This window comes from Pungitius pungitius, chromosome 21 (assembly GCF_949316345.1).
Source record: "Pungitius pungitius chromosome 21, fPunPun2.1, whole genome shotgun sequence".
Classification (NCBI taxonomy): Eukaryota; Metazoa; Chordata; class Actinopteri; order Perciformes; family Gasterosteidae; genus Pungitius; species Pungitius pungitius.
In genome coordinates this window covers 529672-547912 of record NC_084920.1, presented here as the reverse complement: position 1 = coordinate 547912, position 18241 = coordinate 529672, and the positions used below count along the sequence as shown (strand labels likewise).

The window sequence follows — 18241 nt, the reverse complement described above, 5'->3', positions numbered from 1 at the left end:
AATGTACACACACGCACACACACACACACACACACACACACACACACACACACACACACACACACACATGCACAGCTAGTTGACGTATCAGAGTTTTAGTGGTAATTTGATTCATGAGTCAATGTCGCTAAGAGAAACTCCAGCTTACATTGTTTGCATTTCAATAATGAAATCATGACCATTATTATTATGATCATTTTCTATTATTGTTATTATTATTAATATTATCATTATTGTCACATAAACAGTTCATTAGGAATCAGCTGTGTTTATCCATCTGATCAGAGACCTATTATTTGGCCTGTGTGTGAAGTGTGAACGACCACCTGGAGTGACAGATGGACCTACTTGGTTCACACAAAGACACACACACACACACTGGGGTGCTGAGTGTTACTCAATAGTTATTACCTGTGTCATTTTTTAGCTGTGTGTGTGTGTGTGTGTGTGTGTGTGTGTAGGTGAGTGTGTGTGTGTAGGTGAGTGTGTGCGATGGTGGCGATGGAGTAGTGTGATGCTGGAGCGGGAAGGTTGGTGGTTTGAATCCCGGCTGCACCATGTGACACGTCAAAGTGTCCCTGAGCAACACACCTGACCCCTAATGGCTCCCCAGGCAGGATGTAACGCATGTGTTATAACGCAATGTAAGTCACTGTGGATCAAAGCGTCAGGACATGTGATGTGTGTCTCTGTGTGTGAGTGTGTGTGTCCTTGTGTGTTGTCGTCATAATGTCTAGACTTAGACTGCAAACTAAAATATCGTAACAATGACACAGTGAAGTGCATCATGGGTAGTTCATGGTCGCGGGGAGATAAGAGCACCGAACACAGAGATGGTTGATCTTCACAACTCTGTGCAGAAGATCGTGGTTGCCGTGGTTACGCCGTAGATCGAGAGTCACCAGTTGACACCTTCTCTGTCTCTGCTGAGACCAGCTGAAGCTACGCCAACATCTGGTGATGCATGTCACCTGGTCGGTGACGTGGTGACGTGGTGACGTGGTGACGTGGTGACGCGGTGACGTGGTGATGTGGTGACATGGTGATGTGGTGACGTGGTGACGTGGTGACGTGGTGATGTGGTGACATGGTGATGTGGTGACGTGGTGACGTGGTGACGTGGTGACGCGGTGACGTGGTGACGTGGTGATGTGGTGACATGGTGATGTGGTGACGTGGTGACGTGGTGACATGGTGATGTGGTGACGTGGTGACGTGGTGACGCGGTGACGTGGTGACGTGGTGATGTGGTGACATGGTGATGTGGTGACGTGGTGACGTGGTGACATGGTGATGTGGTGACGTGGTGACGTGGTGACGTGGTTGTGATCAACGTGCACCGAGAGCAGAGAAGACAAAGAACTCATTTAAATCAGATCACTTCTCGTTACTGAAGGTTTCCATTAAAGCGGCAGCTTTAATCAGAGAGAAGCTACAAGCTGCTTCTCATGCAAATCAAATCCCCTTCTCGAGTCCTGCGTAGGCTGCATGAAGGCTGCATGAAGGCTTTATGAAGGCTTTATGAAGGCTTTATGAAGGCTTTATGAAGGCTTTATGAACCAATTAGCGCTTATTAATTCCTGCTGTTAAACCAGGCGGCGCTGATCGGATCAGACGTTTGATGCTGCGATGAATCAGAGCACCTTTAAAACTTTTAACTTAAAGACCCTCACTTATGGCCTAAAAATGACTGCTCCTTTTGTGCAATCATTTCTGTCCTTTCAAAATAAACTTTGGTATTTTCAAGATAAAATTTAGTTTTTTAATAATATATTTTATTCTAGGGGGGGGGGGGGCGAGAGACGGGGGTCCGTCAATTTAAGAATAGGAAACTATGAAAATGTGGACATTTAAACTAAATATGAGAAGGAAAGGAACTGATTACAGGAAGTTACAAATGGAATTTCTGTAACAATGTAAAGTTATTAAAGTAATACAAAATTTGCATTTTATTTTGAAGGGATAAATGTGCAGATCAAAGAATGATTTTGAGGCTGTTTTTAAGTCACTAACCTCAGCATGCTAACATCATAGTTTAGCCTGTTAGCATGCTTAACAAAAGTAAAGCGTCTGTGTGTGTGTGTGTGTGTGTGTGTGTGTGTGTGTGTGTGTGTGTGTGTGTGTGTGTGTGTGTGTGTGTGTGTGTGTGTGTGTGTGTGTGTGTGTGTGTGTCTCTCACTGAGACATCCATTAGCAGCGGGACATGGCAGCGTGGGAAGGTGAGACCGAGCTGAATGGAAGTTGCACTCTTAGAATAATTAGAACGTCAGAGAAACGTGTTGAAAACTTTGCCAAAATCTCACTTCACTCACACAGACACACACAGACACACAAACACACACAGAGAGCAACAATGACACAACACGCTGTTATGGATCTTCCTGCCAGAACCTTTACCTTATTTGTCCTTCCTGCTGTGTGTGTGTGTGTGTGTGAGAGAGAGAGAGAGAGAGAGAGGTTAGATTGGGAGGCGGGGCTTAGAGCTCAGTATTCAGGATGACAGATTGACAAGATCAGGCTTGTGTGTGTGTGTGTGTGTGTGTGTGTGTGTGTGTGTGTGTGTGTGTGTGTGTGTGTGTGTGTGTGTGTGTGTGTGTGTGTGTGTGTGTGTGTGTGTGTTTACACCTCGGGCCAAAAACCCTCCAACAGCAAATTGAAAATGACCTCAATAAACACAAGCACTGACATCCACGCCCCCATCTGTCCATCTCACTGACCCCAAATCCCCCCCCCCCCCACACACACACATATACAATACTTTAAGTTAAAGGAACACAACAACATGTTTACTGAGTAGGAATATGATGTCGTAAAGATGAAATGAACAAACACGACCCTCACAAGTCCAGTAAAAGTACTTTATTTAAACCCAACTAAGTACTTTAGTTATTTAAACCTATTTTTTTATTCATTTATTTTGCAGTAGAAATGGAACGTTGGACCTGACTTGGGTTCCTCTGATGTTCCTCGTGGTCTCCAGGAGACGTTTAATGAGCCTCGGCTCAGAAGGTGACTTTTCACTGTGAAAGCGTTGAAGCGTGGTCCTGCCGAGTTCTCCTCATTCTAATGGCAGTTATTCACAGTTCTCCTTCTCTGGTCCTCGTGGACACGATGATGAAACGCTCTCCTCACATCGGGCGTTCTGCTCGTCTACGAGGAGCGAAGCTTCACAGCGTTTCCTCCATGAGAAACCGAACCAAGCGCCGCCCTGACGGGAGGATTCAGACGTCTCTTTAGTTCACAGAGAGCAAAGGGAAGAGAATCCTCCTCACCTACATATATATATATATATATATATATATATATATATATATATATATATATATATATATATATATATATATATATATATACACATATGTATGTATACATCTACTTGTACAAAGTATTATTATGATAACGGAGGTGAATCCTCAGGGATCAGCTGTATTTTTCTAGTTTTTTTTCCTAATCGTTGTTAATGACTAGCATTCGTCTCCCATCGAGGGAAGGAGCATTGCTAATGAAGGGAGGGGGAGGAACGGGGGAGGAACAGGGGGGAGGCGTGTCAAAGAAAAAGCAGAGCCCCCCCCCCCCCCCACCAGGAAGGAGCCCTTATTGAGCTCGTAGTGTCTTTTGACATCAGAGAGCTGAATGAATGAAGCAGTGTTTGCGTGTGGATCAGATATCAATAAATAATTATTATCACGTCTGCAATAAATAAAATATGCCATCAGATTTAGTATTTAGTATAGTGTAGCACAGGAGGCTTTTAAAGAGATTTTTACTTTAAATTCATGCAATTTCATCATTTATTAAATACTTTTCAAACCATAATTGCTAAGTAGCTAAACTTAAAGATTCCCTAAAGTTAGTGTGAAGTTACTAGTTACTAGTTTCCACTAATCCACTAATCTACTAATCTACTAATCCACTAATCCACTAATCCATCCTAAAACGATCCACACGCCAGTGTTTATCTCACCAACTACTCCTCAGAGACCAATTAGACTCAGATACACCTGAGACGTGGAAACCACCTGTGGGTTCTCACACACACACACACACACACACACACACACACACACAGAGGAGAAACCCGGGGGAGGATCAGGGAGTGTTACCCCCCCCCCCTCCCCCCCCTGTGGGCTCCGTGTACTTCGCATCACTTCACTTCTACGCAGATTATGTCGAACGAATCAAAGATGCAGGAAACCACGAGGCTCCAGAACTAAGAGAAGAGACACAAAAGGATGATTGTGTTCAGCACACGGATCACTGTGTATATGTGTATACATATATATATATATACACACATATGTATATATATATATATATATATATATGTAGTATTGTTCTAATTATGTAGCAAACATACGCTATATTTCTCACATTGCGTGTTTTCGGAGAAGTTGGAAACCTACCGAGAGAAAAGGTCGTTTCAGACTGCGTGCTTAACGACGCACACACACAGACACACACACACACACACACAGTTTGAAACTAACAAGACCCTCTGGAAAAATGATTTTTCATCCTCTTGTTTTTCTCTTTGTTTTCGTTGGCCAAAGAGAGAGATTTATTTATTTTTAAATCTTGGACCCTGTCGTCCAATCAATGAGCGGCTCGCCGTGCTCCTGCAGCACCTCCTCCTCCGTCACGGGGCTCCAGCTGCACACTTGCTCCTTTTATTAAACATCTGCGCCGAACGTTTTAAGGGAAATGAGGAGAAATGCGTTTTGTATCGAGCGCCCCAAAGGATTCTGGGTGACGCTTTGTGTCTCCCTCCATAAGGGATCAACAGAGAGGTTCCTTTAAGCGGAGCGCTCTGATTGGCCAGGATGCGGCGCACTCGCCTCGGGGGCGCTCCCTCCCCCCCCCTGTTCTCCAGCAGAAGGCCGGCGCGTGTCCATGAATTATTAAAATCACAGACTTTAAAATAATTGAGAAGAGTTTTCGTGCTGCTACAAAAGGCCACAGCGAGTAATTGCATTTAACGGTTAAAAAACGGAACCTCTGGCTGCTTGTGTGCAGCGTTTCCATCGGGGGGGGGCACACGCTGTGATGAACATAGCAAAGTCATTACATGTAAGTAGTCAGCTGACAGGAAGTACTATCGAGGTGTTTCAATCCGAACGTCCTGCTTCCTTTCTCTCGGACGTCTTCAGGGAAGAAACAAAAGTAGCTTCACTTGAGAAGACGTTTCTCCTCTGGACCGACAGGAAGTGATGAAACACGCGCCCTTTAGTGACATCATCAAGGTGCGTCGCTCGTTCCATTTCCTTCAGCTCGTCTGGAAGAGAAACAGCCGCCAGGGGGGGTCAGTAAATGAAAGACGGCCCCCCAGGGGCACGAAGCAGCCCTCGAAGATCGTCAAAACATAATTATGGAGGACGGACTCGTCATTGTCTCCCATGGATGTGACTTCTGGTCCCAACGGGAGGCCAGCTGTGTCCCCCCAGGGAGGAGAAACCAGACGAAAAGAGCGTGAATGTTAAATAGAGGAGATGACATAACCTCACTGGGGGGGGGTGGAGTACTTTACCTTTAGGCCCGACTGGTCTCTAATCCAAAGGCCACATTTACCCTTGAAACGGGTCGTCCCCCCTGTGAGCGTTTCCCAGCATGCTCTGGGTGGGATGGAGTTTGTGAGCGAAGTCGGTCCTGAGGACTCTACGAAGACCTCGTCGCACCCCACGGTAGTTCTGTGCGTCTCGTGGGGTCCTTCGAAAAGCCTCTGAGAGGGTGAAGGAGCTTAAGACCACCACCTTCTACATGAAACCACCTTCTACGTGAGACCACCTTCTACATGAAACCACCTCGTACTACGTGACACCACCTTCTACATGAGACCACCTCCTTCTACATGAGACCACCTTCTATGTGAGACCACCTTCTACATGAAACCACCTTCTACATGAAACCTCCTTCTACATGAGACCACCTTCTACATGAGACCACCTTCTACATGAAACCTCCTTCTACATGAGACCACCTTCTACGTGAGACCACCTTCTACGTGAGACCACCTTCTACGTGAGACCACCTTCTACGTGAGACCACCTTCTACATGAAACCACCTTCTACATGAAACCACCTTCTACATGAAACCTCCTTCTACATGAGACCACCTTCTACATGAGACCACCTTCTACATGAAACCTCCTTCTACATGAAACCACCTTCTACATGAGACCTCCTTCTACATGAAACCACCTTCTACATGAAACCACCTTCTACATGAAACCTCCTTCTACATGAGACCACCTTCTACATGAGACCACCTTCTACATGAAACCTCCTTCTACATGAGACCACCTTCTACATGAGACCACCTTCTACATGAAACCTCCTTCTACATGAGACCACCTTCTACATGAGACCACCTTCTACATGAAACCTCCTTCTACATGAAACCACCTTCTACATGAGACCACCTTCTACATGAAACCTCCTTCTACATGAAACCACCTTCTACATGAGACCTCCTCCTACTTGAGACCACCTCCTTCTACATGAGACCACCTTCTACATGAAACCACCTTCTACATGAAACCTCCTTCTACGTGAGAACACCTTCTACATGAAACCTCCTCCTACTTGAGACCACCTCCTACTTGAGACCACCTCCTTCTACATGAGACCACCTTCTACATGAAACCACCTTCTACATGAAACCTCCTTCTACATGAAACCACCTTCTACATGAAACCTCCTTCTACATGAGACCACCTTCTACATGAGACCACCTTCTACATGAAACCTCCTTCTACATGAAACCACCTTCTACATGAGACCTCCTTCTACATGAAACCACCTTCTACATGAAACCACCTTCTACATGAAACCTCCTTCTACATGAGACCACCTTCTACATGAGACCACCTTCTACATGAAACCTCCTTCTACATGAGACCACCTTCTACATGAGACCACCTTCTACATGAGACCACCTTCTACATGAAACCTCCTTCTACATGAAACCACCTTCTACATGAGACCTCCTTCTACATGAAACCACCTTCTACATGAGACCACCTTCTACATGAAACCTCCTTCTACATGAAACCACCTTCTACATGAGACCTCCTTCTACATGAAACCACCTTCTACATGAAACCACCTTCTACATGAAACCTCCTTCTACATGAAACCACCTTCTACATGAAACCTCCTTCTACATGAAACCACCTTCTACATGAGACCACCTTCTACATGAGACCACCTTCTACATGAAACCTCCTTCTACATGAAACCACCTTCTACATGAAACCTCCTTCTACATGAAACCACCTTCTACATGAAACCACCTTCTACATGAAACCACCTTCTACATGAAACCACCTTCTACATGAGACCTCCTTCTACATGAAACCACCTTCTACATGAGACCACCTTCTACATGAAACCTCCTTCTACATGAGACCACCTTCTACATGAAACCTCCTTCTACATGAAACCACCTTCTACATGAGACCTCCTTCTACATGAAACCACCTTCTACATGAAACCACCTTCTACATGAAACCTCCTTCTACATGAGACCACCTTCTACATGAGACCACCTTCTACATGAAACCTCCTTCTACATGAGACCACCTTCTACATGAGACCACCTTCTACATGAAACCTCCTTCTACATGAAACCACCTTCTACATGAAACCACCTTCTACATGAAACCTCCTTCTACATGAGACCACCTTCTACATGAGACCACCTTCTACATGAAACCTCCTTCTACATGAAACCTCCTTCTACATGAGACCACCTTCTACATGAGACCACCTTCTACATGAAACCTCCTTCTACATGAGACCACCTTCTACATGAGACCACCTTCTACATGAAACCTCCTTCTACATGAGACCACCTTCTACATGAGACCACCTTCTACATGAAACCTCCTTCTACATGAAACCACCTTCTACATGAGACCACCTTCTACATGAGACCACCTTCTACATGAAACCTCCTTCTACATGAAACCACCTTCTACATGAGACCTCCTCCTACTTGAGACCACCTCCTTCTACATGAGACCACCTTCTACATGAAACCACCTTCTACATGAAACCTCCTCCTACTTGAGACCACCTCCTTCTACATGAGACCACCTTCTACATGAAACCACCTTCTACATGAAACCTCCTTCTACGTGAGACCACCTCCTAAGTGAGACCACCTCCTTCATGGAGCTGATGAATGTTGTATGACACATGTTACATGTAACATATGAGATGACTCTTGTGACCAGAAGTGCACTTTGTTGTTGTGAAGTAGATAAATAAATAAATAAACAAACAAACAAACAGATTTACAGCCGTTTGTTTAATCAATAAAGATTTATTGTTGATGGAAGGAAAACATGCAGCGATGTTGATACAATATTCTGTGTGATTACACAACAACACACACACTAACACACACGTTCACACACACACATACGAGTTCAGACTTTTAGCTCCAGTGACATTGGAGCAGCAGCGAGAGGACGCACACACGTGTGTGTGTGTGTGTGTGTGTGTGTGTGCATGTGTGTGTGTACAGCCTGAGGTGTTGAGCTGAATAACAAATGTTTGCCATGGTGCTCATAACGCTGGGAGCAGAACACCAGTACAACCTTTTACTGAGAGTGTGTGTGTGTCTGTGTGTGTGTGTGTGTGTGCGCGTCACAGCGCATCGTGTTGTGTATGTTTACACATAGTTTTCTCTCATATTTGCAGAGATTACACATCTGAGTGGTGGCTCCAACAGATAAACTCTGATCCTTCTCGTAGTACTCGTAGTACTCGTAGTGCTCGTAGTACTTGTAGTACTGGTATTGCTCGTAGTACTCGTAGTACTGGTACCACTGGCTGTACCTGTGTCCTTGTGTTTATTCCCGCTGGTCTTCGGTCCTTCATGTCATCACGTGTCTTTGTCTCCCTCCCAGGAAGCTTCTTCTGTTCCTCCTCCACAGATTTATAGATGTTCCTTCAGTTTCACATTATAACCATGTGACCTTTGGCATGTGCTGACCTTCAGTAAATCAGTATTTTAGCTTTAAAATGACGTTTATATGGTCATGGAGAGCAGGTTAATGCTCCCCTGTGATTGGCCGGTCCGAGTTCCGGAGGCGGGACTTATTGGGTCTTTAAAACACCGTAACTGACTCAAATCGTGTGATTTTAACCAATGAATTTAAAATGATCTTAAACGAGGAACTATCGGGATGATGAACTCTGAATAGAAACCACCTGAGATCTGTAATATTATTGAGTAATAATAATAATATTAAGAATGTTAATGCACCCTTACATGAGATGAATGATGGAACATTTCACTACTCTGATACTGGCAGGAGACCAGGATGGGAAATGAGAACCATTTCATAATTAGGGGCATTTTTTGAAACTTGTGAATGAACTTTGTTAAAAATAAAACTACGTCACTCAGAGCCGCTATTCACACGCCTCCCTGCTGCTGTTTGTGTAGCTGCAGATGTTCCAGCAGCTCGGACGTCGTGTCTGAGGCCTCCTGCGGAGAGGAGGCCTCAGACACGAAGCTCTCTGCTCCTCCCAATGTCCCGATTAAACGATTCCTGCTCTTTTTGGTGCTTGAGTGTTCACGTCTGCTGCAGCAGGACAACAAAGGTCCTTTTGTGCTGCTCAGAGAGATGTTCCACACACTGAAGGTACATAGCGTCCATCTTCACTTTACTGGATTCCTCCTCCAAACGTCCACCAACACGTCTCCATCTTTTTTGCTGATTTGACTGAACTTCTGTTTTAAAACGTCTCATCCAGCATTCGTGGCAAAGCCTAATTTACAGATATCCATCTATATCCAAGTCTTGATCGTTTAGAATGGCGGCTACGACTCGCATGGAAGTTTATTTTGAAAAGACGGTATTCATGAGAGAAATATGACACATTCCGGTGCCTGGGGCTTTTATTGTGGTATCGAGGTGAGAGCAGGAGTCTGTTGAGTTAAAGTGGCTCCACATCTGCACCCACCCACTTCCACTAAACCAGCTTCACCCCCCCCCCCCCAGTCACCCCCCCCCCTTCATCCTCTGAGCTGACGTCCACAAGCTGATTTTAGAAAGAATGCTGGTGAAAAACCACCGTAGCTTAGCTTATATTATTTCATATTGTATCAAAATCATGTTTTATATGAATAAATTCAACAAAAAACAACAGCGGCCATGTTGGTTGTTTACATTCCTGACAGTTATTTAGTTGGGGGGGGGGGCTGTGATTTGGGGGCTAATTGCTTCCGGCGCACTGCTGCTGTTTCTTACCTTTTAGCTTTAAAAGTTGCAGATGATGGATGATTTTAATCATCAACATGGAACCGTGAACCGTGAAATGATGTCCAGCTCGCCATCAAATGAAGAAAGTCCAATATTTAAAGAATGTGTCCTTCCCCCCCCCCCCCCCCCCAAAGAATCCGGTTTGGACTTTTATTTTGAATCATTTGTTCGTTAAAAAATATAAAAACCAGAAGCCAGAAAACATCATATTATGTTTTCAGCTGCTGTCATCAGACCGTAAACTCACACACACTCACACACACACACACACACACACACGCACACCTGTAGGCTGTCACAGCTCAATGGGCTTTAACACCTGCAGTTGGAACTTTGCATTTAAAATATCTGTCAAATACTGATGATTGAATGACGTTTCCTGGCTCTCACTCACACACACACACACACACACACACACACACGCACACTGACACTAATCGATGTATGAAGACACTCACACTAGTAGTACACACTGGAGTGGACCATAACTCTCTAAAAGGAGCTTTCCTCCAGCAGCTTCATCATCGGTAAGCTGCTCCTCATCAATCTCCTAAATGAAGATGAGAGCAGTTTCCTCCTCCTCTTCCTCCTTCTGCTTCCTGGTTTTCTTCCTCAGGGGATTTTCCAGATCTAGACAGACTCCTCCTGGTTTGATGAGGCCTGTTCTCCTGTCGTTGTGAGGAGCAGCTTGATAGTCAGAAACATGCACACAAACACAGAGGCTTCCCTCTTCATCCTCATTATCTCTTTCACACACTCACACACACTCACACACACACACTCACACACAGACTCACACACACACACTCATGGTGACCACTCGTAGCAGAGCGGCCATCTTGGCGCTGCCGGGGGAATCGATGGCCCATTCTGTCTCTGGCCATATTGTTCCTGAGAGCTAATCAGCCACGAGAGCCCCTTGGTGGAGAGACACACACAGACACACACACACAGACACACACACACACATTGTAAACGCGGCAGAGAAACGTGGTGTCGCATACTCATTTTCTGCTTGCGGACTCCTCGCCGTTGCATCACTGGTTGCCTAGCAACGAGTTGGAGTGAGTTTGTTTGCCCTCGGTCCAGCTCCCCCTGCAGTGTCTTCCTGTCCAATCCCTGTGTGAGGACACCGATGGCCTTCAAAGCTCTAGAGTACATCATGTTGTTGTGTGTTATGGGTGTGGGTTTTTTCCCATGAGGCCTTGGGATCAAATGGCTCCTCAGTGAAAAGTGAAACACACACACACACACACACACACACACACACACAAACTCTCTCACACACACTCTCACAGTTAAAAACCCATGTTCTATGTTTGCTCTTTTCTTTCCTCCCATCTTTCCCATCTCACCCTTGTGCCTTTTAAAAAGACCAAGACACACTAAACCACACGTATTCCCCTCAGCCCCCCCCCCCCACCCCCCCGTCGCCCCCCCCCCCCCCCGCCCTCCCTCTTATCACATCTGCATGTTATGATTGAGGTCAAAAGCCCTCCGTGTCGCTATATATTCTCTACATATTCTCTCCGCCATGCCGCCCCTCTGTATGCAAACCAGCTGATGGAAAGTCAGTGGGGGGGCGAGGGGGGGTTTGGTGATTCTGGGAGGCGGATCGATAACCGCGCCGAGTCCCCCCCCCCCCCCCCCATGTCTGGCCCAGATGTTAGGTGATGGCCTCTGCCTGCTTGGTGAATACATGAACCCAAGTGACTCTCTCCCTCTCTTTGGTGTGTTCTTTCAGCTCCAGCGTTAGCTTTTACCTGTTAGCGTTAGCGGGGGGGGGGGGGGGGGGAGCGATGCTCCAGCGTTAGCTTTTAGCTGTTAGCGTTAGCGGGGGGAGCGTCTCTGGTCATTCAGGGACTGCAGATTAGAAACGAGAAAGCAGCAGTGAAGTCCAACTGGGATCTTAGTGGTGGTTCATGGTCTGAAGCAGAGTACATGTATGTATGTATACATAAGAACATACATGTATGTATACATAAGAACATACATATATGTATGTATACATAAGAACATACATGTATGTATGTATACATAAGAACATACATGTATGTATGTATACATAAGAACATACATGTATGTATGTATACATAAGAACATACATGTATGTATGTATACATACATACATACATACATACATACATACATACATACATACATACATACATACATACATACATACATACATACATACATACATACATACATACATACATACATACATACATACATACATACATACATACATACATACATACATACATACATACATACATACATACATACATACATACATACATACATGTATGTATGTATACATAAGAACATGTATGTATGTATACATAAGAACATGTATGTATGTATACATAAGAACATGTATGTATGTATACATAAGAACATGTATGTATGTATACATAAGAACATGTATGTATGTATACATAAGAACATGTATGTATGTATACATAAGAACATGTATGTATGTATGTATACATAAGAACATGTATGTATGTATGTATACATAAGAACATACATGTATGTATGTATACATAAGAACATACATGTATGTGTTCAGAAATGTTTTCAAAGCATAAAAACTGTACATTGCTCAACGTAACACACACACACAGACACACACACACAGACACACACACAGTCATCGTCATGCGGAGAGATCACCTGCTCTTTATAATGGTGGCACTCTGGTCCCTCTTCAGTCTCCATCTCCCTCTGTGAGCTCTTCTTATGGTGTTGAGGGGCGAGAGAGAGAAAGAGAGAGAGAGAATCATCCTCCTTTTTTCCTTAAATGGCCTGAACGTGTCATGTGACCTTTTAGATCGATGTCGTTTAGATTTTAGATTTAATCATAAGTGTCACGCTCGTCTTCTACCTCAACGTTTAATATTTAATAAAGCTGTTGTTGGTCTGAATACACCTGGAGTGACCCCCCCCCCCCCCATGAAGCCCAGTCTGCTGTGAAAGTAAAAATAACTGAACTTTAAAGAATAAACCACCTTAAAAAATAACACTGCTGTTCTGTTGAATTCATTTTTCTCTCTGTGCAGGCGGTGGAAACCAACCTGGCCTCTAAAGACAGCCACTGGGTGTTTGTGAACGAGGTGAGAGCTTCACACCAATCACATACATGCATATATACATATACATGCAATATGCAATATGTATATAATTACATATTTCTATGTTGCAGTGAAGCCACTTCCTGTTTGGCTTCTCGCAGCCTTTACGTCTAATAGAAGAGCTGCATTCTTATGGAAGGAGCCCAATTAGTTTTTTTACCTTTCTGTGGGTTATCATTCGACTTGTTGCCGGGAGACAGACGGGGGAGAGGGAGGGCGGGGGGGGGGGGGAAACGAGGCTCATTGTCACCTAAGAAGAGTCGTCGGCAGGAGAAAAGCCACCATTAAAACAACTCTTTGATCAAAGGACCGGCTGTACATTTTCACAATAAGAGCATGCTACTTTTTTTTGTGTTTGAGTCTGAGAATAAAAGAAATAGATGCATGTTTGTGCCCCCCCCTCCCCCCACCCCTGCAGGAAGGATTAAAAAGCAGATTTTCTTTAAACCTGTCATATTTCCAATGGTCCCTGAACACACCGTGTAGGACAAACTCAGCCATGAGCATAACATTTTTATTTATTTATTTAATTTTATTTTTCTGAGGAATGTTCAAAGTTTACAGCGTTTTACCGTAAACTAAACACAAATCAAATCAAACAGCAGATACAAGTACGTAGACGCAATATTTCAAACACAACTGAAAAACACCTGAATGACCAAATATGGAAACTCACATGACGAGAACTGGACTTCAAGGACCCGTCCACCAGGAAACGACCTCCTGACACCAACACAAAGGAAAAGAGAGAACGTCCCTCTGTCTTTTAAAATGTCTTTGATGTGGAGGCAGAAGCTCGTTACCAGAAAACAGATTCTTTAAATCAGAGGACGCGTGTCACATGACAGATGCTCCAGATGTTGGTGGTCAAACCCTCTCTCTCCGAATCCACGGGCCAATCCATCAAGGCTTTGCCTCCTTTCCTCTCTCCTTGTCTCCTGGTCTCCTGCATGACTCGTTAGGCTGCTGTTAACGAGAGCGACTCGATAAAAAAATGAACGTTCTTTAATTAAAATATTACGCGACTCATGTGTGAGTGGTCTCTCATGTGCTGCTTAATGCTAATTAGCATGTTAGCATCAAAATTGGGTCTGTCTTTCTTTTTTTTTCTGTAAAATGAATCTCACATAAATGAGATGCACAGTCCTCTGACTTTAATTTCCTTTTTTTAATTAGCCACCAGAAATGATAATTGACAGGTCTCTTTCAGAAATTCTTTTACTCCAATAAAATGGGTTTAAAAGATGTTTTTGTGTTGAGTGACGCCTTCTTCCTGTTGTCCATGCAGGAAATTAGCGACACAGAGATCCTGGAGCTTACCCACAGTGCACTGGGGCGCATGACGGTGATACGGCAGATTTTCCCCGCGTGGAGGGACGGAGGCTCGCGCTGCATGAGGCACAACCACCGGATCTCCTCCCTGCTGTGTGACCCCCAAGAAGGCTACCTGCAGAACCTGGAGGTGAGGGGGGGTTCTGTGACGGTCCCTGACTGGGGGTCCGCTGGGGTTACTGGGTTTACTGGGAGATGGTTCATCAGTTGGTTACCGACAACAACGATGGAAGAAACATCTTTTTCCTGCTGTGTTCATGTGTGTATTTAAGGAAAAAGACTTAAGATACATTTTTAACTTAACAAATGCAGCACCTTTAGTCAGGCCAAACAAAGCAATTCAATTTGAAAATTATTATTATTATCATATTTACATTTTTAGTTAATAATCTGGAATCAAACGTATTTTCTTTTTTCAATCAGGTTTGACCCTTTAGTCTTGGTCATCATCTCTGTTTTCTCAGCTCGGGCTGCAATTCATCTTCTTTTGTGGCTCCGTCGCTTTCCTCAGTTTCTTCTCTTTTCACATCTCAAACTTCTGTGTGTGTGTGTGTGTCTGTGTGTGTGTGTGTGTGTCTCTGTGTGTGCGCCTCAGGCAGCATACTGCATGGACTTCATGTCAGTCAGCTGGACACAGTGATGCTCATTTGTCACCCTGCATTTGGTTTCTGCTCTCTGCTTTGACGTGTCTGTGTGTGTGTGTGTGTGTGTGTGTCTGCGTGTGTGCGACTCTGAGTGACAGAGTGTGTGATTCGTCACAGTGTGTGTCCTCCACCCTCAGCAGCCCAGGGTGAGAGAAGACAGGATTACAAGTGGACGAGCAACTAGCTCTCCTCCCTCTGTGTGTGTGTGTGTGTGTGTGTGTGTGTGTGTGTGTGTGTCTGTGTCTGTGTGTGTGTGTTGGCTCTGAGCCAGCAGAGGATGTGTGACACGCGTGTCCGGTTTTGAGTGAAAAGCACTTGTCTGTAATTGTTTCTTTTTGATGGTTATTGATTCTTCTTGATGGTTATTGATGTTTAATGATGATTTCTGTTGATATATTTTTTTACCGTGCACTAAACAAGCATCATACTTTGTCCTCTGTGATGTGGTTTAATGGATATTAGCAGCAGGACGAGAATGAATAAATATTCAGAATTATTATTATTATAAGTGTCCATAGATTTAAAGACTCAAGCCTCATCTGCATATTTAAACATTTAATAATACTTACTAAATATTAATTAAAAGAAATTCTCTTAATTTAAGTGATGAAATGGTGAAGTTTTATGTTGATATATTACATTTTCTCAGTAAAAACATATGTGAACAAAATGAATTTGAATCCGGCATTATCAAACATTTAATTAGAAAAGTATGAAAAGTATCAAACATTTGGTACCATGAAACCTTCATTTCCATTAAAGCTCAGTGTCTATGTACGAGATGAATATGGATCTGTCTCTGCAGGTGTCCAACCTCTACCTGTACGACAGTGTGCTGATGATGGCCAACGCCTTCTACAGGAAGCTGGAGGACAGGAAGTGGCACAGCATGGCCAGCCTCAACTGCATCAAGAAGTCCACCAAGCCCTGGAACGGAGGCTGGTCCATGCTGGAGACCATCCAGAAGGTACAGCGTTTTTTAAGCACCACATGGAGGTGCGTTCAGGGCCAACGCAATGCGTTTTTTAAGCACCACATGGCGGTGCGTTCAGGGCCAACGCGATGCTTTGCACGTTTGTTGAGGCTGATTCATCTTCAGCGTTCCAGCAGGTATTTGGACTTTTGCGTAGTGAAGGAGTCTCTGTAACGAGCTGCTGGAGGCGGATTAAGTGCTAATCGCTCACGTTGAACAGTTTCTGGTGTAAAGATATTTAATCGACAGAAGTCTTTGAAGAGGTCATTAATGCGTGATCAGATACAGTGAAAGAGATCAGACCTTCTTAAAGCCGATGTGCCTCAGGGCCGACACTGAGGCCTCTGCTCTCACGCTCTGATTCGACCTTTGTTCTCATATATATATATATATATATATTACGTTGCATTAAATGAAACGAGTTGTTACGTGATTTAATTGAAAGACGCAGCGTCTTCTGTCAGAGTTCAGCGCTCTGCAGACGGAGGTGGGATCGTGTCTTTAGTCATGTGATGAGACGTTTCTCCCATCACATGACTAAAGACAGGAAGCCCGGCGTAGGACGGAGACGCATGTTGGTGACGTCACAAAGAAGCCTCTGAGATGCCTTCAGGTGTCCTTACAGCGAGAGTCATGCAGACGACACAAACAACCAGCTTCAAAGTGACACTTGATTAACATTCATGAGTCATGTGACGGTTACTCACATGATCTGCGTTATCTTCTACCTTTTGTCTCCTCTGGTGAAGGCTGGTCCAGCGGTTAATGGAAGCATTGAAGCTCCTTTCCTTAGCATTAGACAAACAGCTCGTATCATGGAGCCTCTTCACTCAGCGAGGAACCTTCCTGAGAAGAAAGGACGGTTAGAATCCAGTTCAGTAGTTTGTTTGAGTTTGAACGCGGTGATAAACTATGTTTAAAACCCAGTGTTTAAATCACAGTGCTTCATGAGAAGGACTTCCAAAGGAACAGGAAGTCTTCCGTCTCTGTTCCACCTCCCTTAATATCTCCTCAGTTTCCTTATTCTCCCTCACCTCATTAATTTTTAACATTACTGACGAGCTAAAGTCTACGAGATAAAACGTGCTTTAATGCAGGAGCTTCCAGAGCCTGTTCAACCTGAAAATACACTACTAAAGCAGGAGGTCACAGATGGAGCAGCTCTGAAGCTTACTGGTGTTCTGAAGCCTCTCCTCCACCTCCTGCTCCAGGGGAACATCTCAGGTCTGACGGGGACGATGGACTTCAAGGACGGAGGCTCCAACTCTCACGTCCAGTTCGAGATCCTCGGCTCCAGCTTCAGCGAGACCTTCGGCAAAGACGTGAAGAGGGTGAGTTCCCTCCGTGAGGGGGGGGGGGGCATTAGAGGGGGGGGGGAGGGGAGGTGGCTGAGGTCTGGTCTCTCTCTGTCTTTGAACCAGACGGTTTCCCAAATGAAATGAATGAATGACATGATGGTGAAGGGATGACTGAGGTATGAATGAGAGACATCTAGAGAGAGAGGATGACGTTCTCTTCCTCGTTGACCTTTGACCTTCAGCTCTCACTTTGATGAGCAAGCTGATAACAGAAATCATAACAGGAACAAATGAGACAAAATAGTTTCTACTTTTACCTGTTGAGATCATACCAAGTCTGTCTCCACCTGTCTCCACCTGTCTCCACATCACACGTCTCCACATGTCTCCACATGTCTCCACATGTCTCCACATGTCTCCACATGTCTCCACACGTCTCCACACATCTCCACATGTCTCCACATGTCTCAACACGTCTCCACATGTCTCCACATCACACGTCTCAACATGTCTCCACACGTCTCAACATGTCTCCACATGTCTCCACACGTCTCCACACATCTCCACATGTCTCAACATGTCT

The 18241-nt window shown here is 44.5% G+C and overlaps 1 protein-coding gene across 3 annotated transcripts in view; it reads left to right on the top strand.

Moving 5' to 3' along the window:
* The window catches only part of LOC119212822 (glutamate receptor ionotropic, delta-1-like), a 112357-nt gene that overhangs the window by 80338 nt on the left and 13778 nt on the right, over positions 1 to 18241 (top strand). For all 3 annotated transcript variants that reach the window (XM_037463619.2, XM_037463618.2, XM_037463620.2), the window contains exons 5-8: positions 13340 to 13393; positions 14700 to 14873; positions 16193 to 16354; positions 17572 to 17691. In XM_037463619.2, coding sequence (XP_037319516.2) covers positions 13340 to 13393; positions 14700 to 14873; positions 16193 to 16354; positions 17572 to 17691 — 510 coding nt within the window. The remainder of the gene's footprint in view (positions 1 to 13339; positions 13394 to 14699; positions 14874 to 16192; positions 16355 to 17571; positions 17692 to 18241) is intronic.